The sequence below is a fragment of the Lissotriton vulgaris genome, chromosome 8 (genome assembly GCF_964263255.1).
Source record: "Lissotriton vulgaris chromosome 8, aLisVul1.2, whole genome shotgun sequence".
Classification (NCBI taxonomy): domain Eukaryota; kingdom Metazoa; phylum Chordata; class Amphibia; order Caudata; family Salamandridae; genus Lissotriton; species Lissotriton vulgaris.
Window position 1 is genome coordinate 1372480885 of NC_141696.1, and position 20386 is coordinate 1372501270.

Consider the following 20386-nt stretch of genomic DNA (forward strand, 5'->3'; position numbering starts at 1 on the left):
CAAGTGAGCGATGAAGTGGAGTGACATCTTACTAGCTAGGATTCGCTTTCGCTCATGAAGTGCTTGGTGTGAGATATTTGTAAAGCTTCCTTGTGGATGACTGCAAGGTCATCTCCAATCTTCCTGATACAATCTGTGTTGATGATTCTGTATTCTGCTGGTATTGGTTCCTGGCACAGGAGTGCATAATTTTCAGCAAGCCAAGTTACCTAGATGAAAGTGAGGTCTGCTGCTGACTATGATAGTAAGGCAAATACGTTGTGGAGGTACTTGTTCATAGATCTTGCATTGAAGAGCAGACAGTTTAGCTGCTGGGTAATTGTCCTCTTGTTGTAGTGATGTATCGAGAATATGGGACCGAACAGCTGTAGAAGGAGGAGAGAGCGCTGAGAGTGCATGTCACTGTCTGTAACCTAAAGCAGGACAGGTGTGTGGGTTGGATTATCAAGGTGTAGGAGGAGGAGAGAGAGCATGAGTGGATATGTAGGGATAAAGAGCAGGCCTGTGGGTCACGGAATCCGGGAGAAGGAGGAGGGTTTGCTTGGGAGAATGGGTAGGAGTCAAAGAGTGGGCTGCTATTGTTGAAGGCAGAGGTAGGATAGCTGAGCAGGTTTGTAGATGAGAGGACGCATGTGTAGAAGAAGGGAGGGGCCAGGGGTATAGGTAGGGGTCAACAGGTGGGCTGCTCTGCTTCTAGCATGAAGTAAAGCTGAGAGGTGGGCGTGTGGGTTGGACATCTCTCGTGTTAGATGAAAGAGGGTGGAGGAAGTTTGTAGGAAGCAGCTGCTGCAGAATTGCACAGTAGGTTTACTAGGGCGTATCGGAGTGTGGGATGCGACCTGGAAATTGTCACCATACGTTGTGCCTCACCATAAATTTCCTCTTAGCAAGTGACATTTTTGGTGTTTGCAGTTTCAGTTCAGCTCTCCTTGTGGGTGGGTTGTCCTTGGTCAATTCTCAAGAACCCAGTGACCGTTTTCCTTACAACCTGGATGTAGACAAAGTGCGCACCATGAAGTGCAAGTTGCTTAGAGGCAGTGATAGCTGTGCCTTGTAGTGATGAGTGGATCCTTACTGGGACGTTTGGGGGAGGTGTGGCAGTGTGTCCTCTGCCCTTTCTGGGTCCTAAGAGGCAAGCACCCATAATCAGTGGCACTTTACCTGGGCAACCCAAAAGGTCTGTAAGTGGGAGGGGAAGCCATAGTGGCAAGTTGACTGGAAACAATGGGAGAACTACCAATAGGAACCCTAACCCTTGCATTTAGGTGACCAGGAAAAATGCATCCTTTGCTTTCTATATGCCAAGCTCCTCTTATTTCTTTCTCGTTTCCCTCCTCCATCCTCTGCTTACACTATGCCCTTCTCTGTCATTTGTTTGCACTATGCATTCCATTATCATTTGATTCCTCTATACCCTCTTAAAATCCCTTCCATTCCGATTCCCTTCTCTCTCCTTTGCTTACACTATTGCCCTCAATCGTTTGTTTTCTCAGTGCCCTCATCTGCCCTTTTCTTTCTCGCTGTCCCCTTTCACCTTTTGATTCCGCTGTGCCCTCTTCTAGTCTTTACTTTCAAAAGGTCTTCCTCTATCCATTGCCTCATCTATCTTCATGTACCCTTCTGTTCTGCTGGGATTACTACAGCAATGACTGAATCCATCCTTATTTTCCTCTGTGTCTTGTAGTGTCCTGCATTTTATCTATGATCTTTTGCATCCATTGTACCCTCCTCCAAAAGATTATTTCCGCTATACCATAGTTTTTCTTGCATCTATGATCTCTCCTGCATCCTGTGCATTTTATGCTGCAAAATACACAGGGCTTCCTTTGTGTCTTCCTGCTAGTTTTATTTCTTCATGTCCTGATGCATGTGTTGCTTCAGAGCCCTGCCAGCATTCTGTGCTTCATCTAAGCCGTCCTGTACTTCTTTCTAACTCTGTGCTCTCTAGTAGCCTGAGCTTACTGGGCGTTCTCCCAAAGCCCATGCTTCCTCTGTGCCCTCCTGAATCTTGTGCTTCTACCAAGTCCTCCTGCATCCTGTTTGCTCCAGGCTTTGCTACATGTTTCGACCACTCTGTGCCCTCCTCTCCTTCCACTAATCTCTCGGGTACCCGTTACTACTTCTGAGCCATCCAGTGTGCTGGGCTTCCTCTAGGTCTCCTGGCTGTCAGGCTGCTTCTGTGCTCTCTTGTTGTCCATCCTGCATACTCTGCTTGCTGTGTGCTTTGATTCCTCTGTGCCTGCCCTCCAAGCTCTCCTACATCCCTACCTCTGTGCTCTCCAGTACCCTATGCTTCCTTATTACCACCATCATCCTTTACTTCTTCCATGTCATATTGCGTTCTTCGCTTCTGCTGTATCCTCCTCTTATCTCCGATTTCCTTCTGTAAGAGGATGTTCTGTGTCTATTGTACATGGAACAGGTTCAGCCAAGGCATCCAAGCCAGGGTTTGAAGGAAAGGTACAAGCTTTATATATACTGCATAGCTATTGATCAGCCCCTTTTAGTCATGGCCCATGAAACCATACAGCCCTCCACCACAGATCCCTCCCTTGCTTTTCGTTCATGAGGTCAGTGACGTTATCAATTTACTCAGTTAAAAACATGCGTCTCCATCATTACAGGGCTCTTGGTAGCTGCAGGGGATAATTGTGCTTTTTATTGCATTTAACAAGAAATGTTTTCCCGTACTCATCCGAGGGGCTCAAGCCTTGCTGTTCAAATAACACCCTGCCAGATCAAGGATGCCACCAAATGGGGGACGCTGTTGGGAGTAGAGGTGGCAGTGAAAGATAGAAAAGCGCTGTTTTAATTTTTCACACAGACCGTTGCACTTAGTGTGTGTGGGACAAACTGAATGGGCAGGTTGGTGCTCACGGCTTCCTAGGTGCATCACTGCAACACCCACTGCTGTATGTCTCCATCCGAGCCATCACGCGAGGGTCCTTGATTTCGAGGGAAACTGGCTCAAAGGAAAACACTTGTAGGTTCTCATCTGTTGAAACTTTTTTTTTATTTGGGTTTGCAGTGCTTCATTGCCTCACGAGCGTTGTGAGATGGCACCCATGCGTGTAGTTTGTGGTCCTTGTCATCTCTCGTTTGTGTGGAGCAGCAGGGGTCTTCTGCCATCGAGGGGGGGGGGGGGGGTCGGCGTTGCTTTGTTGCGAGGGGCGACAACCTAAAACGCAGCTCAGTCATTGATGGATTGCATTGTAAAAAGCGTGAGCAGAGCATTGTGCGGGGAGCAATTCGCATCACAAAAGCAGATGACAGAGTGTAATATTCATGGCATGAAGTAGTGACCGCTCCTCTGCCGCAGAAAGCACTCTGGTAATGCTTACCAGTCTCGCCTTACTCCAGTTCTGCTCGGTCGTCTTTGAATAATGACAGATTTAAATGTGACGTCATCCAGCTAAACTGAGCGAGGTGCACATATCTGCAGACCAAAATAGGAATAATCTTAAAAAGCAAATACGGAATCTGACGAATACACTGCTTCCTCCCATGTGTAAATGCGACCAGGCGGTTGCGCTCGCCTGCCTGCTTCACAGTACTACGGGGACATAGTGTAGTTGTATTTCTCACACATGGAATGTCTGTGACAGGTTGCGTCCAGGACCTAAGTTACAACGGGGGCTTTAACAAGAAACTATACACTACAAGCATTGGCCCCGCGGAAGTAAAGCTACGCGGCCGTGAAAGCCCTCATTTGCGTACACTGCATTGCCTCCTTCCACCAAGGAGAACGAGGCAACCATGACGAAAAGCGCACGCAAAATAAAAAAAAGGGGCGGGAACAGGATACTGAATCCCGCCCCTCCAGGACTCCCTGACCTGCCTCATGGTTGCCAAGGCAATATTTCTAAAAATATTGTCGTGCTACCGTAAGGCAGGTCATGGAGTCCTCGAGAGGCGGGATCCAGAGCAGACAAATCTGCTAAACAGGGGCCTATGTTTCCAGAGGCCTGCCAATTGAAAAAAAGGGGCGTGGCTTCACCCCATACTGAAATCCCCTGCTCACAATATCTCTTTGCCTGCAGCAGGGCATGCCCTGCAATGCAGGCTTCGACCTAAAAATGGACTTTTAAGTGACATCAATTTGTTGAGAAAGTGTTGGGTCTTCCTTTCTGCCTCTCGTTTTTGGAAGTCAAACCGCACAGTAGCAGGTGTTCGCTTCTCAGTGTTGGGGCATCTGTAAACAGCAAATAGGCAAGGTTGGGTTGAAAAAAATTCTTGCTTTCGGGCAATAGCGAGGCCCTACAGAAAGGCCTCATGTTCACGACAAAAAATTTTTTTCCGGAGAAAAGGAAGGAACTTTACCAGAAGTGTAGTCTTTAGTGCCACTTTTTTCTATTTTTTCAGTTGCCTCCCCAGGCTGTTCTGCAGACGTGGCCTCTTTGCAGAGTGACACTCCTCTCAGCAGGGTAGTCTCCAGCCTGGAGTTCCCATAACAGAGGCCCAAAGAGGTGTGAACTTTCCACACTTGGGTGCCAACAGTGACACAAAAAGTGACCAGGAAAAGAAACAAAAGGCTGCCCTCACCTAAAAGACCCTTCTCACTCTTGTGAATAAAGATTGCAGTCCCACCTTCACTTCCACCATCTACCAAGTGTCTGCGTTTGTGTGCTAAGGAAGGCAGCCCTCAACAGCAAACCACATCAGTAAACTCCACTACATACCACTCCACAACACAAAATACCATTCCACATAATTACACTCTAAACAAACACAATCCCACTCCACATAATTCCAGTTCACTCAATACCACATAATTACTATCCACATAATTTCATAGCATATCATGCAACATAATTCCAATTCACAAATCCACTCCACACCACAAAATGCCATGCCACACAATTAGACAACTAACTAATCCAATCCAACCTACATACTTTCACAACACACCACATACATACACATAAGTAAAAAACATTGCCATTTCCAATGCTAATAGCTCCAACTCTAACAAATGCGAGACCTATTGCATTTCCAATGCTTGTTATAGAAAGCAATGTTCTATGTGTCAAGTACCTGTAGACGCTGGTCGGGGGTAATTCACATAAGGCATTTAAACATTCGCGTTAGCACCAATGCCCGTGTTTCATTCCTTTTCCAACCCTTTAGTTCACCCAAATGTGAACATTTGTTAAGTGCTTTATTGAGAGAGGCAGGACAGATTTTTGTTATTACTCATATGAGTAATAGGAAGACTGTATGTTCTGAAACCACTGCAGACTTTGTTGAGCTGATTTAAATGATCTGTTCCATAGTGATAAACTCCACTCACTTCAAACACATTACATGGTTGTGAAGCTGAACATTAACCCACAGTGTTACTTTTAGTAACTTTATCGCTAGGAAGCCTGACCACTAAGTGAGAGAGAGATTCTGCTCCTTGACTTTAACCCATTCGCCGCGGCCGTGATTTCGCGACAGTGCGGCACTTCCGCAAAACGGGCGGTGCTGCGTCGGCCGACTGCCGCCCGTGAGGGGTTAATATAGTCGGAGCAGTCGGCTCCTCTCCTACAGTTCGAATGTGTAGAGCCCTAGTTTGCCTGTGCACTGAATTTAGAATTGGCATGACATGGTGACAATGCCCTACTGCTGAAGACACTTGAGCCTGAAGAAGTAAGCAGATATATTTTCAAAAGGCTTTTTCAGTGGGTGCAGTCCCAATTACTTGTTGTTTCCTATGCCTTGTGGAGTGCTACTGATGGGAGTAGGTAGTCAATCATTGATCTTTACAGTTTTGCCAGAGTTTCTCACCACTGCCCCGGACCAGTTCTAAATCTTGAACAGTGTTGAATGTATATAAGGTGGTATGTATGGTATAGATAACTCAATCTGGTTTAAACCATTAAGTCTCTCTCTGGAGTCTGGGCTGTATATATTTCAATATGAAATGTGCTATTTTCTGCGGGATCTGCGTTGCTAGAGCCTGGGAAGCACACAGTAACTGTGGAAAAATGTTCTGTTTCCTGCATATAATTCAGTATATTTAAGATGCCTCATAAAGGAGGGGAAATATTTTATTCTAATAGGAAGAGCTAACTAATTGTGAGATGTATATCCCTTAATAGCGAATGTTGCCTGTTACCCAAACGATATCAAAGTAGGTCTCCAGGTGACAAATAATCTAAGGCTGTGTAATCTTTAGTGCCTTGAGGCTCACTTGACCCTGTAGCTAGAAACACAAAAATTCTTGTGAGATTTGAGACTATGAACCCATATCATTTTGGGTTCTTTGTCTCCCTGTACCGTTCTCCTGCGCTTTTTTTTTTGTCTTAGATAAATGCTCTCAGACTTCTTTTTCCACTGTTGTAAGTGAACCAGAGGAACATTCTACCCTTTAATTCAAATGGCGATCTCAAAGTGTGAAGTATTGTTTAATTTCGTTTTTTAAAAAAGATTTAAAGTTGTATGAATTCAGTTTTCTGAAAGTTGAGACTGAATCCAAATTTGTGGAGAACCAGCTTGCTCTGTATTGCTACGTGGCTGGCAGACAAATTGCACTAAATATACCTGACTATAATTGAACTACCCAGATGTCATCTACAACACTTGACAACACTCGAGCAAATAAGACATCCACAGTTTTAATACCCAGAATTAGACATCGTGTGCACCTTCACTCTTGCAATGAAGAAGGAACTGAACACTCACTTCTTCAGGGAGAACCTTATGAATCTATGATAGTTACTCTGGATCAAAAACTAAACCTGCTGCCATTTTCCATCCCGAAGTATTGTATATGATTTAAATTAATTCACGGAAATACAGAAATCTGGGTCCCAATTCTAACGCAGGTCTTGAACGCCACTGCACAGGAAGGGTTGCTAACCTCATGTTCGCGGCCATGATTGTTCCCATCTTTAAGAAGGGGGACAAAGAGAACCCACCATGTTATCGACCAATATCCTTATTGGATGCAACTGTTATGGTATTGGGGTGGGTCATTTTAAATGGGTTTTGCGAATGGGCAGAAGAAAACAATATTTTGAGTAATGTTCAATATGGCCTATGGGGTGGTAGATCGACTTCAGACCCTTCCATCTAATTATTAATAAATACATGGTGCCCGGTCTTAATCTTTACATCTAGCATTTATAGCTTGATATTCGCATTTGATAGGGTGAACCAAGCGAAACTCTGGGCTTTGCTTAGTAAGATGAGGGTGATTCTAATATTGTGGCCCTCTTAGCTGATGTCCAATCAAAGACTTAAGTCTCTGTGCATTTTTCTTAGGGTGCAGCGTGTACTTGCTCATTGTTGATACGCTGTGGGGGTTCATCAAGGGTGCATACTTGCCCCTTTTTTTGTTCACCTTGTATGTGAACGGGCTAGAGTATGCGTTTATAGCAGTTTCTGCTGACGGCCCTAAGGTTGTTGACAGTTTTCTAGATTTCCATCTGTTTTATTATGTGGATGATGCGGTCCTTATGGTTTGGACCGCATATTGGTTGGATCTGCTGCTGGCTAGGTCGGTGTCTTTTATGGGGCATCTTAACTTGGTTAACTTTTCAAAGTCCTAAGTAATGTTAGTGAGCCATAAATCGACATGTAGCAAGAATTTTAAAGTATCCAATTTTACCCTGAGCAAAGTTAAGGAGTTCCCTTACCAGGGTGTTTTATTTCAAGTTAATAATTGTTGGAAACCTTTGGTCGAGGCAAAAACATCTCCCAGTCTACCCCAGCGTTTTCCATGCATGCAGTGGCCGGGCTTGAACAAGTCTTGGACTTGATATCTTTAAGTCCCCTCCCGTGTTGGATTAGGATCTGGAGCATGGAGGAACTGAAGGTAAGCCAGTTGATCCTTGAGAACTGTTTGGCTGTGGATCACGTAAATAGCATACAGTGGATAGCTTACGTAAAGGCAGTATTTCTTCCATTGTTAGGTCTGATATTTTTGTGAACCCTACCTCTCGCTTTGTCTGCAAGTTGTGGTGTCAGAAGTTGTTTTTGAAACACTCGTTTGGAGAGAGAAGGCTTAGAACTCAGTAGCCTTCAGTTTGAGGTCACATGCTGTTAAAAACTGCACAGGGATTGGAGCTGTATCTTGTCATGCATGGTTCGCTCACAGCATTATTGGTTCTTATTGGCCAGGTGTAGATTCAATCCATTGCAACATTTATTTCCAACTCCATGTGGGTGAGTACGGCCTGAGGTAAGGGCACCTTGTGGCGGCGACTATTTTTCTCCACACTCACCTCATTCCTCGATCAACGAGAGCAAAGAGTGAAGCTGGGTAAATTCCTGTCTCCATCCCTGTCTGTGCAATGTGGGGTCCCTCAGGGGTCGGCGTTAAGCCCGACCCTTTTTAACATACATGTGACCCCACTTGCCAGACTGATTTGATCTTTTGGGATGGAGGTAGTCTCCTATGCGGATGACACGCAGATCCTCGTCTCTCTCTCCCAGTCAGTTACCTCGACTGCCTCCAATTTTAGATCTTGTAAGGAGGCAGTCGGGCAATGGATGACCTATAATTCATTGAAACTGAATGGGGAGAAGACGGAGGTGATGGTGTTTGGAGGAAAGGAGGAGGTATGGTCAGCCGACTGGTGGCCAGACTCATTGGGAGCTTGTCCTGTTCCTGCCCCTTCTGCCAAAAATCTTGGTCGTGATCGATTCCACCCTCAGTATGTGTCAACAGGTTAACAGAACTGTATCGATCTACCTGTTGGGGTATCATTCATATACTGAGGAAGATTAGGCATTATCTTTCACAGCAGGCAAGGAAACAACTTGCTGTTGCCCTCATCGGCTCTCGGCTGGACTACTGCAATGCGCTGTATGCGGGACTGAATAAAAGTCTGCTGCAGCGCTTGCAGGTGGTCCAGAACGCAGCGGCCAGGTTTGTTCTGGATCTACCCTGGCGCAATTCGACTACCTCTGCCAGAAAACTGCTTCACGGGCTTCCTATAGAGGACCGTATACTTTTTAAGACCATTTGCATGACCTACAGGGCCTTAGCAAAAAGTAGCCCTACTGGAATTGGATCAATTTTGTCCCGTTATAGTCCCTCTAGGAACCTGCGTTCCTCTAACAGACTCCTTTTATCAGTCCCTCGCATTCGGAGAACCAAATGGGGTGGTAAAGCCTTTTCCATCCTGGCACCTAAGTGGTGGAACGCCCTCCCACTGGAACTAAGGTCTCTTCTCACCCTTCAGTTATTTAGAAATGCCCTGAAAACTCGTCTTTTTGTGCGGACATATTTGTAGTTGTGCTTTTCCTTATTTTTTCTGATCTGTTTTGGTAGGCGCCTTGATGTCTTCGGGTTTTAGTCGTGCAATACAAATTGTTTTTCATTCATTCATTCACAGGATATGCTGCATATTACAATGTTTTGCTCTAATTTCAGCTGACTGAGAAAGCGTTTTTTAATTCCCTTGTTGAAATCTTTGAATTTTGAAACAAGCTAGGCCTACCCTGCTGTATCTTCAGATGCTCCCCACTGAGTATGTGATTTTTACAGTTTTATCATTTTTAGGAGCTGCCTGGTTGTCTGAGAGCGAGACCCGATTAATTGTCTTGATACAACCAAACCTTTATAATTGCTCATAAAACTGTGAACATTAACAATGAATTTTATATTATTGTCTTTGTTCTGTTTTCTTTTATGGTGATTTTATTTACTGAATAAAGATTTACATTGATTGATTGATTGATGGGACGGTATTGAGGAAGGATATACACATTTATAGGCCTCACTTAATTACTTTACTAGTGAGCGCTCTGTAGTTGGCTTTTTTTGTTTTTGAGCTGTGTTTGCCTAGATATGCAGGTGTTGATTTTAAAATATTTTAGCTGCCTATTATCCAATGCATTCATTAGGTTTTCGTTAAACTGACGTGTCCGGGGCTGATGTATCCTTGTTCTTCGCAGCATGTTTACTTTCATCAGTGCCCTTCACATTTAAGCTGTTCAATATTTGATTGAGTACCCTGTCAACTTTAATGTAATTTTGCACAAAATGTATGTTTAAATTTTACTAGTTAAAGATCTAAACTAGTTGTCATTAAAAAATAAAACTTTTATGTCTGTACAAATAATGGGAGGTTGCGAAGTTCAAAACGGTACACCTATATTAGCTGCATTCCATTAAAATACATACTGTAATTAGTCGTTTGTGTTTGTCTGCAGGTATTGCTAGTATGCCTCCTCTTGCAACTGTAGCTCCAGTGCCAATGCCACCTATTACGGTCGTAGGAATGTCCCCACCCTTAGTGTCGTCTCTGCCTCCAGCAGCAGTACCACCTTTGGCCAATGGAACTCCTGCTGTTATTCAATCTTTGCCTGCTTTCACTCTTCCTGGTAGGCACTATATCATTACTGTTTTATTGATTAATAATTCACAAATGTTTCCTTTTCAAACAAGAGTAAGTTCATTTTAGCAATGGATTTTAGAGACTTAAGGAGAATGCAGGTTATTGTTAGTAAAGTCCGGCTTGCCCCTTGTGGTGGCAAGGTAAGTATGTGTTATGTTGTTTCAGTTATGTTATTTCTCGCTTTTAAGATTAACATAGAACTCTGTAAATACCATCCAAACCTTTGACCCGAACCATGTGACCTAGGGACCGGCCTCCGCAGTTCAAAGCGAAAGGAGTTAGTAGAACAGTAATAGATTTCATATTCCACAAGGTTCATTCGGTCCACCTTATGGTGCACTTGGGTTTCCACTGTTCGACTCCACTCACGATAGTGTAGGGCTGATATAACAAAAGGTGAGCAATTGTAAGCTGAAGGTTGTTGCCAACAAGGCGGTCACAAATTCAGCCTTAGCCCTGGTCTCCAGGGTTTGTTGGAGTTTGCCTAATAGTCAACCTGCCTGCCAGGTTAGCTGAAGAATGTCCTACACTTACCTGACTGAAGACCACCCACCATACTTGGAGATTGTGCTAGGTAGGTGGGAATCTCTTTGCCTTCAATAGAGCTTCGCAGCACCTCTGCTGATGTCATTGAAGATTTCCCGAGAGGGCACCGTGTTTAAAGCAGGAATTTGTTATTGGAAAAAAAAAAGTGGCCATAATATGGTGAGCGTATTCTCTCGTGTGAGGGAATTGGGGATCATTTCTTTGTTTTCCTTATTAAGGCAGATGCTCTGACATACTTTGATTGGGTAGTCGCCATTGAATGATTTCTGCTGGTCAAACCAGTGGAACCTCCACAGGTGGAAACTTGATGCTTTCTGTGACTTTAAATACCTCGTGGGAACAATCGGTTTGGTGGACGGACTGGACACACTGCTTTTGGGTAGTTGTCCAATATAAGTCAAGCTTTAAATGAGGCCCTCAGTCTCTACAGAGCAGGATTTTGCGAATGTTTTTGCATGTGGCCAATTGGCTTTTGCAGACACTGAGCAAAGGAGTAGTTCCAAAAAAGATCATGCGGCTAATAATGAACACCAGAAAAGGTCATTTTATTTACAGTAAAACATTCAGTTCACCTACTTTCTTCATTATTGCATCCCCTTAATATCTTTTTGTCAGAAGGCTAAAAAGATCTTTGATTATTTTCTAAAGAATGGCTCATTTTTAAAATGTGAATATAACATTATTTAAGCATGTAATGGGTCCTTTAATAAGTCTAATCCAAACTGTCTTGAATACATCCATAATCATTGAGCAACTTCCTGGCCAATGAATGTAGAGGGAATTCAATATTGAAGGGTCCCCCAGACAGTCCATAACCCAAAATCTCATTGTAGCAATCTTTCTGTGTTTTATAATCCTCACTGATAGTTATAAACATATTCTTTCCAGCTTGTAGGAACACTTGAACACTTCTCTTTATCTAGCAATTTTTATGTTTTGAATTGGAGGTAGACACTACAGTATTCCAAAGAGCAGATCTGACCTTTAAACTACAAATAGACCAGCTTTAATCAAATGTTTTTCCTTTGGAGATTACCATTTTTATCCGATACAAAGGCAACATTGCTGCATTTGACTGAAACGCTGCAAGCCTCGAAACTCCCTTTTGGGGCAGAGAGAAAATGAATGAAAGGGGTCTTGCAGGTTGAAAGTGCTCAAGGCTGAAAAATATGCACAGCTCCTTTAAGGAGCTAGGAGCTCCATCTCCCAGAATGCACAGTATAGACCGTTAATCTCAGTTTCTTTTTTCCGGCTCGTGCTGATTGGATCTCAGAACACTTAAGGGGGTTTTTCACCCTACTTGTTGAGGATTGTCAGACCGGATTTGCTTCTCAAACTCCTTCACTTTATCTTGTGAAATGCCCTTCCTGAAGGAGGAAAAAAGTCTGCCTCTAACCCACATTGTGTTTGTGTGGACTGTTTCCTCACTTTCGGTCAAGAAATGGGAGTATTGTAAAGCAAAAATGACAAACTGCATTTATTTGTTTAAGAGGGAAGCTGTAAGACTTCTGCTTGGTTGGAGGTTGCAAGAAAGAAACTTAGTAAATTGGCCAGAGAGGGTGCTCCATCTACTGAGTCCATGCATTCTCCAGAAAAGCATTGTCACAGGGAGTGATCTCCTAGAGAACAAGAGGTGTAGTCACCACCAGTGTTCCAAACACTCTTAAGAACACTGGTCCATAAATAAGCACAGCTTAGCACCAATTTGTTTATGGCCAAAAGCCTCCTTTCTGGCATGTATGACATGGATGCTGAGAGATCAGGCTCAGGCTGGCAAGTCCCTGGCTTTGGGCCACCGAATGTTATCGAGGTCAATGCACACATTTTTGTCGGCAGCGAGACACATGATGTAGTAGCATTTGAGGGCGAGACAAATGATGTCAATATGCTCCCCTAGGCATTTGATGTTAGATATTTACTCTGAGAAGGACAACATTGAAGCAGACAACTATGTCTGGATTCTCAGATTCACTTCTGGCCGCCTTTGCTCTTCTGCTCCATCAGAATCAACATTGCCAATAATGCACTCAAGGAAGATCATTTCAGTAGGGAGATGGATTCCAGGCATCTCTCGCTTCCACCAAGACCAGTCATGAATCCATCCCAGGGATTGCCTCTAAGTCAACCATTAGAAGCTTCCCTCTGATGCCAATGTATCTTTCATCTCTAGTTGCACCTCTGAATTGCCCTACCACATCTCCTAAGTCATCTTCTTGGAAAACTAAATGAAGGATGTCCTCATCTACTGCTTTGAGTCATCAGTCATCTGATTTCTTCTGCCCATCATATTGGCCTACATTACCAGCATGGTCACCGATGAGATCTTTGCTCATAGATGAAATCACCACATTTCATGATGTGCTTTTGAGGGGAACAACAGAGCTGAATACTCCAGTGAAAGTTCATAATTTACTCTTAGGGCACTCGTGCCTTTTGTTCCTATGTTTGCAGAACTTAGAGGAACTTCTTTTTTCCTTTTTTCTCTCCAGCCACAACTAAAATGACGACCCAGAGGATAATAGACGCATAAACCCTTCTGATATAGAGCAATTTTACAGCCAATTAATCAGTGTTTCTGTTGATTCTTCAGACCTGACCTCTTAGAAGCAGGACACCCTGTTAAGGATCATGACATTTCCAAATACTGTATAGGTTTTCTGTGGTTCTCATGTGACTGGTGTGATGAAAAGAACAAAGGAGGCTTTAACCTGAAAATGGTAGGTTTGGAGGAGAAGAAGAAATGTTTTAGATTTCAGTACTTAGCAAAAGAAACTACGGCAATGCACTCTATGGTGGCACCACCCAGAATCTCCAAAAGAAATTGCAAAGAATCCAAACGCCGCCTGGAAACTTTTCCTGGACATCCCCCACCGCAGTCACATTGCCGATCACCTGAGAAACCACCACTGGCTTCCTATCAACAAAATAATTTCCTTCAAGCTTCTTAGGCACACCTACAAGGCCCTCTCCAACTTCGGATGGGACCTGTATATCTCAACCACCGCCTCTGCTTCTACACTCACACCAGACACTTATGCTCCGCCAACCTGGCCATGACCACTATCCCACGGATCCGCAAGAAAACAGCCGGAGGAAGAACCTTCCCCTAACTCGCCGCAAAGACCTGGAACTCTTTCTCTATTTCTCCAGCAATCGCCCTCACTGCCTCAATTCAGGAAGGACCTCAAGACCTGGCTCTTCAACTGAACTGACTCTTCGACTAAACTAAAGAAGCATCCCCTTCCCCCACGCCTTGAGACCCTAACGGGTGATTAGCCATTTGCCCTATCTGCAACCGCAATCCCACATACCACATAAGATGTGACAAAAGTAGAGGTCAGCAGCAAACCAGCATCCCTCCTTCTTGGAGCAGTCTCATTCACATTCCTGGCCATGAGTTCCCCACTTCCTTTTTTTTTTCATCGTCCAGTTGGAAGATTGTGTCTCAAATCATCTTGAAGAGTGATGAAATCATTAAATCCTTCAGTTCCAGTCACCTCCATCAATCCCTCCAAATCCTGGCCCAAGACGTCAACTAAAGATGGATCTTCCATAACTTCTACAAACAAAGCAGCAGAGCTTATTCTCTCCACTCTGAGAGGAAAAGCTATCTAAGGTGTTTCTGGTTCGCAAATGAAGGCCCTCTGGACTTCGGAAGTCAACAGATGGATCAAGAAATGGAAGTTCGGAAATGTAAGCTGTGCACTAGAGATATTCCCAGCTTCTGAAAGGGGTGTAGATGTGCTCTGTGTACCTACAAGATGCTAAATTCCCCATTCCACTGTTGAAGAACAGAAAATTCCAGAAGTTCACTCCAGGTAAATTTGTTAGCCAGTACACAATTGTTCCCTTCATCTTCAAACCTTTTGAAGTGTGTATCTGTGGAAGCAACTCCCCTTCGCAAGCAATAGTATTACATCTAGCCCAGTAAAAGCCCACTGGGCAGAAAAGGCACGCCAGGACTTAAACATCACTGGACATGCTGGACCTTCACATGATCTAAGGCTATGGGATATTCTATCTAGGAGCGGAGTTAATCACAAAGAAGTCTATCCTTTGAAAGAGAGAGTATTTTACATGTTTCAAACGAAAGGCATAGGAAAAGGATAACTTATCTGTCCGCTATCTTCCCTCTTGGGGTAAATGAGTTCTTGTCACATGAGACCTCTTCAACAATGCTTGGAAGATTAATGAGCTCAGTAGAAAGATGATTGGTAGAACAGGTTAAGATTGTCTGTTTGGGCTACTCAGACTCTAAAGTGTTGGTGTAAGGCAACCCATCTTCTGTAGGGAATTCCCTTTCATCATGATTTCCCTACTCAAAACATTGTTACAGATGTACCCCAGGAATGGAATTACATGTGGAAAGTAGGAGGGTAAGTATCTACAGCAAAACAAATCTTGCCTAAGGGCAACTACCCGCAGGAACGCCACAAAGGTGCACAGGAAGTGACGCTGGATATGAACTAAAATAAAAAGCGAAGGATCCCCCAGCACACACACTTGCTAGTAGGTCCATTTGAAATTGCAGTGGCCTAATACTACTCAGTTTACTATTGCCTGGAAGAGGAACCAGTTTGCCTTCTTGAAGTGGTGCAGATGCTAATACTTGCATGAATGATTACCCAAAGTCCATCTCTCAGAGCCAGCCAGAGATTTCTTGCTATCTTGTGCAGACTTTGATTCTCCACTTTTAAATATTTCCCGAGATAGAGTAGATCAGAGTGAGAGGAGGAAGGTTTTAGCAAAGAGATTTGGAAAACCAGATGAATGTGCTAATGAGGTGGCAAGGAGAGTTGCTCTGCAACTGGAATGATGTTATTGAAAAATGAAAGGGACAGCCAAATCTAGGTTTGAACTTCAAATGGTATCTTGGAAAGACATAAACCACACGTGGGGAGCCAAAATAAATTCCCAGTGTTACAGATTAGAGCAGGTTGATGACCGTCTCCATAATGTATGTAGTTTCTATTGGCGGCGTTCAGATGTCGATCTGTTTTTGTACTTCAAGAAAAGTGCTTTGACTGAGGGTACTGGGCTTGATGACTATTTACTGGGTAGCATTTGAGGTGAAATCCATAGGAACAATAAAATGGTGATGATTTGAAGGAGCTATTTAGCAAGGTATTGTATTGAAATTGGGCAGACGGTATCTATGTAATCCAATGTTCTTACTACTGTGTACCAAAGCAATGGAGATTTTGTTCTAAGGCTTGGTGCACTCTCTCAGACCTTCAGCCTGTCCAATATAACTGCAGTTTTGTTTTTGTTTACTCGTGAGAACGTTTAATAAATTAAACCAGAATTTAGAAATAAATTGTGTACCTCGATCTGAGACACTAACTGTAGGTAGGACATGAAGACCAACTGTTGCATGAATCGGTTGCTACTGATTGAGCTGAGGTAATTGATTTCATAAGAATTAAGTTCCTAGCCATTGTAAAGGAGCCAATGACAATCAATAAGGTTTTGTGTTTAAGGCAGGTACGTCAACAACAAAGTCCATTGATATGGTGGCCCATAGAGTCCACATGCATTTGTAGCTTGTAAATCAGTAACACAGGTTGTTATGTGCCCTGGAGCTATGCATTTGTTTATGTATTGCTACCAGAAAGAATCTGCAGTCCACTCTTCAGTGCATTCATGACTTGGTAAAGGAGCATTCTGACACCAGTAAAATATTTAATTCTGGAACTCCTTTGTCTTTTTATTTCTACAGCTTGTCATGTTCAATAGGTCTCTGGCTTTGATTCTTCTAGTTACTATATTTGTTGAGAAACGTCGTGTTGAGCCTCCTTCAAAGATTCCAGGATGATGTCTGGTGTGAAGAATCTAGTATGAACAACAGGAAGATTAGAGGCAGTGGTGTTTTCTCAAACTTGTTTTTCATTTCATGATAAAACAACTGCTTTACTGTCTCTATTTTCTGGTCTCAATTTGATGCGAAAATAGTGAGTAAAGAACAACATGGTTAGCTCCTTCTAAATAGTGCCTTCAATAGCCAAAGACGTCTTTAATGGATAATAATTCCCCTTATACACTAAACAAATGGATTGATTACGTAGTCTACAAACGTTGGCAAATCCAACAAAACGTTCCACTTTGTGACTGAGTTGTAAGCCATTCCATATCTGCCTTCCATTTTTTTCTCATCCATGCCTATGCCATTGGCTGAACAATTGTCCCTGAAGGAGCATAAAAAACATATTTTGATAATTGTGTGCATGATTTACGTTGTCCAAGTTGTTGAATGACTTCTGTGACTTATATGACGTCTGTGCTCTGTAAGGGAGTTGGAAAGGATGGGTCAATAATTCAGGTAGAATGGTACCAAAGTATCTATTATGCCATGACATATGTAATTGTATTAGGCAGAGGTAGGGAGAAGATTGAATGATTATTTTATTTTACCCCTACCCGCCTGGTTAACTTATGTTTGTGATTAAACCCATATGTACTTTGAAGCTGCAATACTTACATGGTTTGCTGTCCACATTTATCTTGTGGGACATTTGTATGGTTCCAAATAACTGTAGTTGACTTCTATACATAAATATACACATGCCACTTTTTGTAGTTATTAGTAATAGCCATTACTCCACTACAAATGCACCTATATGTGTACTGAATCAGCAATTTTGACATGGTCTGATATACACATGTATCTTGTGGTGTAATATTTAGTTTCCCCCCCTATAAGTAGATACATTTACATAACTGGAGATATAGTTCAAAGTACAAAGATGTGTTCTTGTATAACAGGTCTTTTCCATACTGTGAGAAGTATGTCGGATTATACTGTTGTGGTATATTATTAAGTTGAGCACAGTCATCCTGTGGGGAGGAGCCAACTCTTGAATAATCTTCTAAAGTGGAAGATATTTACCTCGTTAGTTATTTTTGGAGGTGGTCCTAGGTCATCAGGCCAGGTGAAGAGAGGGTCATAGGTTTTCCAGTCACCACAGGTGAGTGTATCAGTTTTGTAAGGATTCAATTTGAGGAGGCATCCATTGGTCAACAGCCAGGAGACAATAAAACAGTTTTGATGTTTTTATGTTCCTTGGGCTTTTCAATTTCGGAAGTATCTGCATGCCATCTGCTTAGTTAGAGCAGGTGATGTTAAATCCATTGATCAGGTCTAGTAATAATTTAATGTAAATGTTGAAAGCGTGGGACTCCTGCTTTAATAGTCTACAAGATAATTTGGGGGTATGTATAATAATTATTCTGTTGTGTAGGTAAGATGTGTTCTGTAGTAGGGGATCTCTGTGTATAGTCATAATCTAGTGAATAGTCCCGCCCATGTGCGTGGACCCCGGCAATCAAAAATAATCTCTTAAGTTGTCAAAATCGTGCAGAAACTGCAAAGACACTTAAGAGAGAATTTAAAGACCAATAATGCAGCCTATATCCACAGGCTACACTGTCCAGTACTTCAACTAGAAATTCCACCAAATAACACCACACATAATACAGCCAGCCCAGTTTCTACCATAGAGAAACTTGCCTCCACCATCAAAAAGACTCTGGAATGATAGAGAGGAAGGCATGGGCAGACAAGCCCCATAGGCTGCCATTATGTGGCTTAAATAGGATACTGTGCCTTTAAGAGAGCCTTCTAGAACTTTCTCCCAGTATCCCAGAATGCATAGCAGGCCCCTCTACTTTCAGTTCTTTTTTCCGGCTCCTGCTTACAGGACCCTGGCATTGAGCTCTCCCTTGTTTCAAGGGTTTATTGGATTTTTTGGCACTTTTGTGTTTTAAAAGTGTTTCAGTTTACTTTCTTGGTGTTCTCTTCCTCTTTTGTGTGCTGTTTCAGGCGTTTTAGGGCTCTAAAATGCCTGGCCTTTTTGATAAGTGTCCAGCATGTGGGAGGAAGAAGGCCAAGAGTGATCCCCATGATGTCTGCATCCTCTGCCTCCCTGAAGATCATGTCCCTGAGGACTTTGTCATCTGCCAGCAGTTTACTGCTCGGACGCTGAGGGACAGGATGAAGATCAGGCTTTCTGGCCTTGAGGAGAGGCGTCTGCAGGCTGCAGGTGGGTCTGGGCAGGCTGGGAAGGTTCCCTCTGCCTCTGCTGAGGCCTCTGGGGGGCTCCCCAGGGGCAGGAAGTCCAGCAAACGGTCACGGTCTCCGTCGACGTCGATTGCATCGACAACGACGTCGAGAGGGATGACGGCGGTGTGCTCCCCTTCTCCCTGGAGCTCCGGGTCGAGACGGCGTGACGGCTCGTCGTCGAAGGGCCTGGAGAGGTCGCCGTCGAAGCCACCGTCGACGTCATCGTCGACGTCAAGGTCTTCCTATCGACGTCGAAGACCAAGTGACGAGCATCGGCCCTCGCCGTCGAGGCGACGTCGCCGTCGAAGCACCGGTCGACGTCGAGAGGCTCCTCGACGTCGAGAGCGTCAAGACGGAGGAATCGACGCTCGTCGTCGAGGAAGGAACGTTCGACGTCACGGAGGAAGAGGTCGACGTCGAGGAAGAGGAGCTCGACGTCGCCGGAGTCGCGGAGGCGACGTTCGACGCCAGAAAAACTACGCTCAGCGTCGAGAAGAAAGAGGTCGGCGTCTAGGAGTCGTTCTGCCTCTCCAAAACGGCGCAAAGGGATTCTGGTCCCAGAAGTCAGACTGCTTCCAGTGGAGGGCGCAAGAGGAAGCGATCACCTGCTGAAGGGGCTGGATCTCCGCCCCCTTCACCTAAGGGGTCACCGGGCTCGGTGTACTCGGAGGTGTACCCGCCATCTCGGTCGCCACCTCCACCCAACCCTCCACTTCCATCAGGCGACCCACTGCCACCAGTTCCTCCGCATGGGCCCGCCCCGCAGCCGAAGGTTCCTCCGCCGAGGTCCACTTCGCTGCCGTCTTTGCCTGTACCTCCTAAGGGGACCCCAAAACCTAAACCCCGAGAGGAGCCACGGAAGACCCCACTACGTAAACCGGTGGAGCGGCCACGGGCTGGCAGGTCTCGCTCTCGCTCTGGGAGAAGGGAGAGATCGCGACACAGATCGTCCACGAGGTCGAGACGCCGCCATAGGAGGCGCGAATCTCGGTCCCACACAAGGTCCTCTGGTACCAGGGACTATTCTCCTACCTTGTCGGAGTCACCGGACACGAGGGTGTCTCCGATTGATGACCTGGTGGCGTTCCATGATGTCCTTTTAAGGGGCGCTGCGTAGTTGGGCATATCCTTGACGGTGCCTACTCCTAAAACTTCAGTCATTTTTGAGACATTGCATCAAAAACACCTGTCTCGTCCTCTCCTGCCTCTGGTGCCGGGCCTGGAGGAACCGGCTATGGCCCTTTTCCTCACCCCTGTGGTGACGAAGGCGGCTCCATCGAGGTTGCTGAAAAAGTACCGGGCTCCCGATTCGGATCCGGCCTTTCTGAGGACGGAACACCCTCCGGGCTCTGTAATTGTGACGGAGGCCCGCAAACAACATGCCACCACCCCGTCATCAACGGTTCCCCCGGATAAGGAGTCCAGATGGATGGATTCGGCAGGGAGGAAA

General features: G+C 44.5%; 1 protein-coding gene across 6 annotated transcripts in view; it reads left to right on the top strand.

Moving 5' to 3' along the window:
* Positions 1-20386, top strand: part of ITSN1 (intersectin 1) — a 1645471-nt gene that overhangs the window by 281964 nt on the left and 1343121 nt on the right. For 4 of the 6 annotated variants that reach the window (XM_086935345.1, XM_086935347.1, XM_086935346.1 and 1 more), the window contains exon 6: positions 10147-10317. The exons of the other annotated variants lie outside the window; for them this stretch is intronic. In XM_086935345.1, coding sequence (XP_086791471.1) covers positions 10147-10317 — 171 coding nt within the window. The remainder of the gene's footprint in view (positions 1-10146; positions 10318-20386) is intronic. 6 annotated transcript variants of the gene reach the window in all.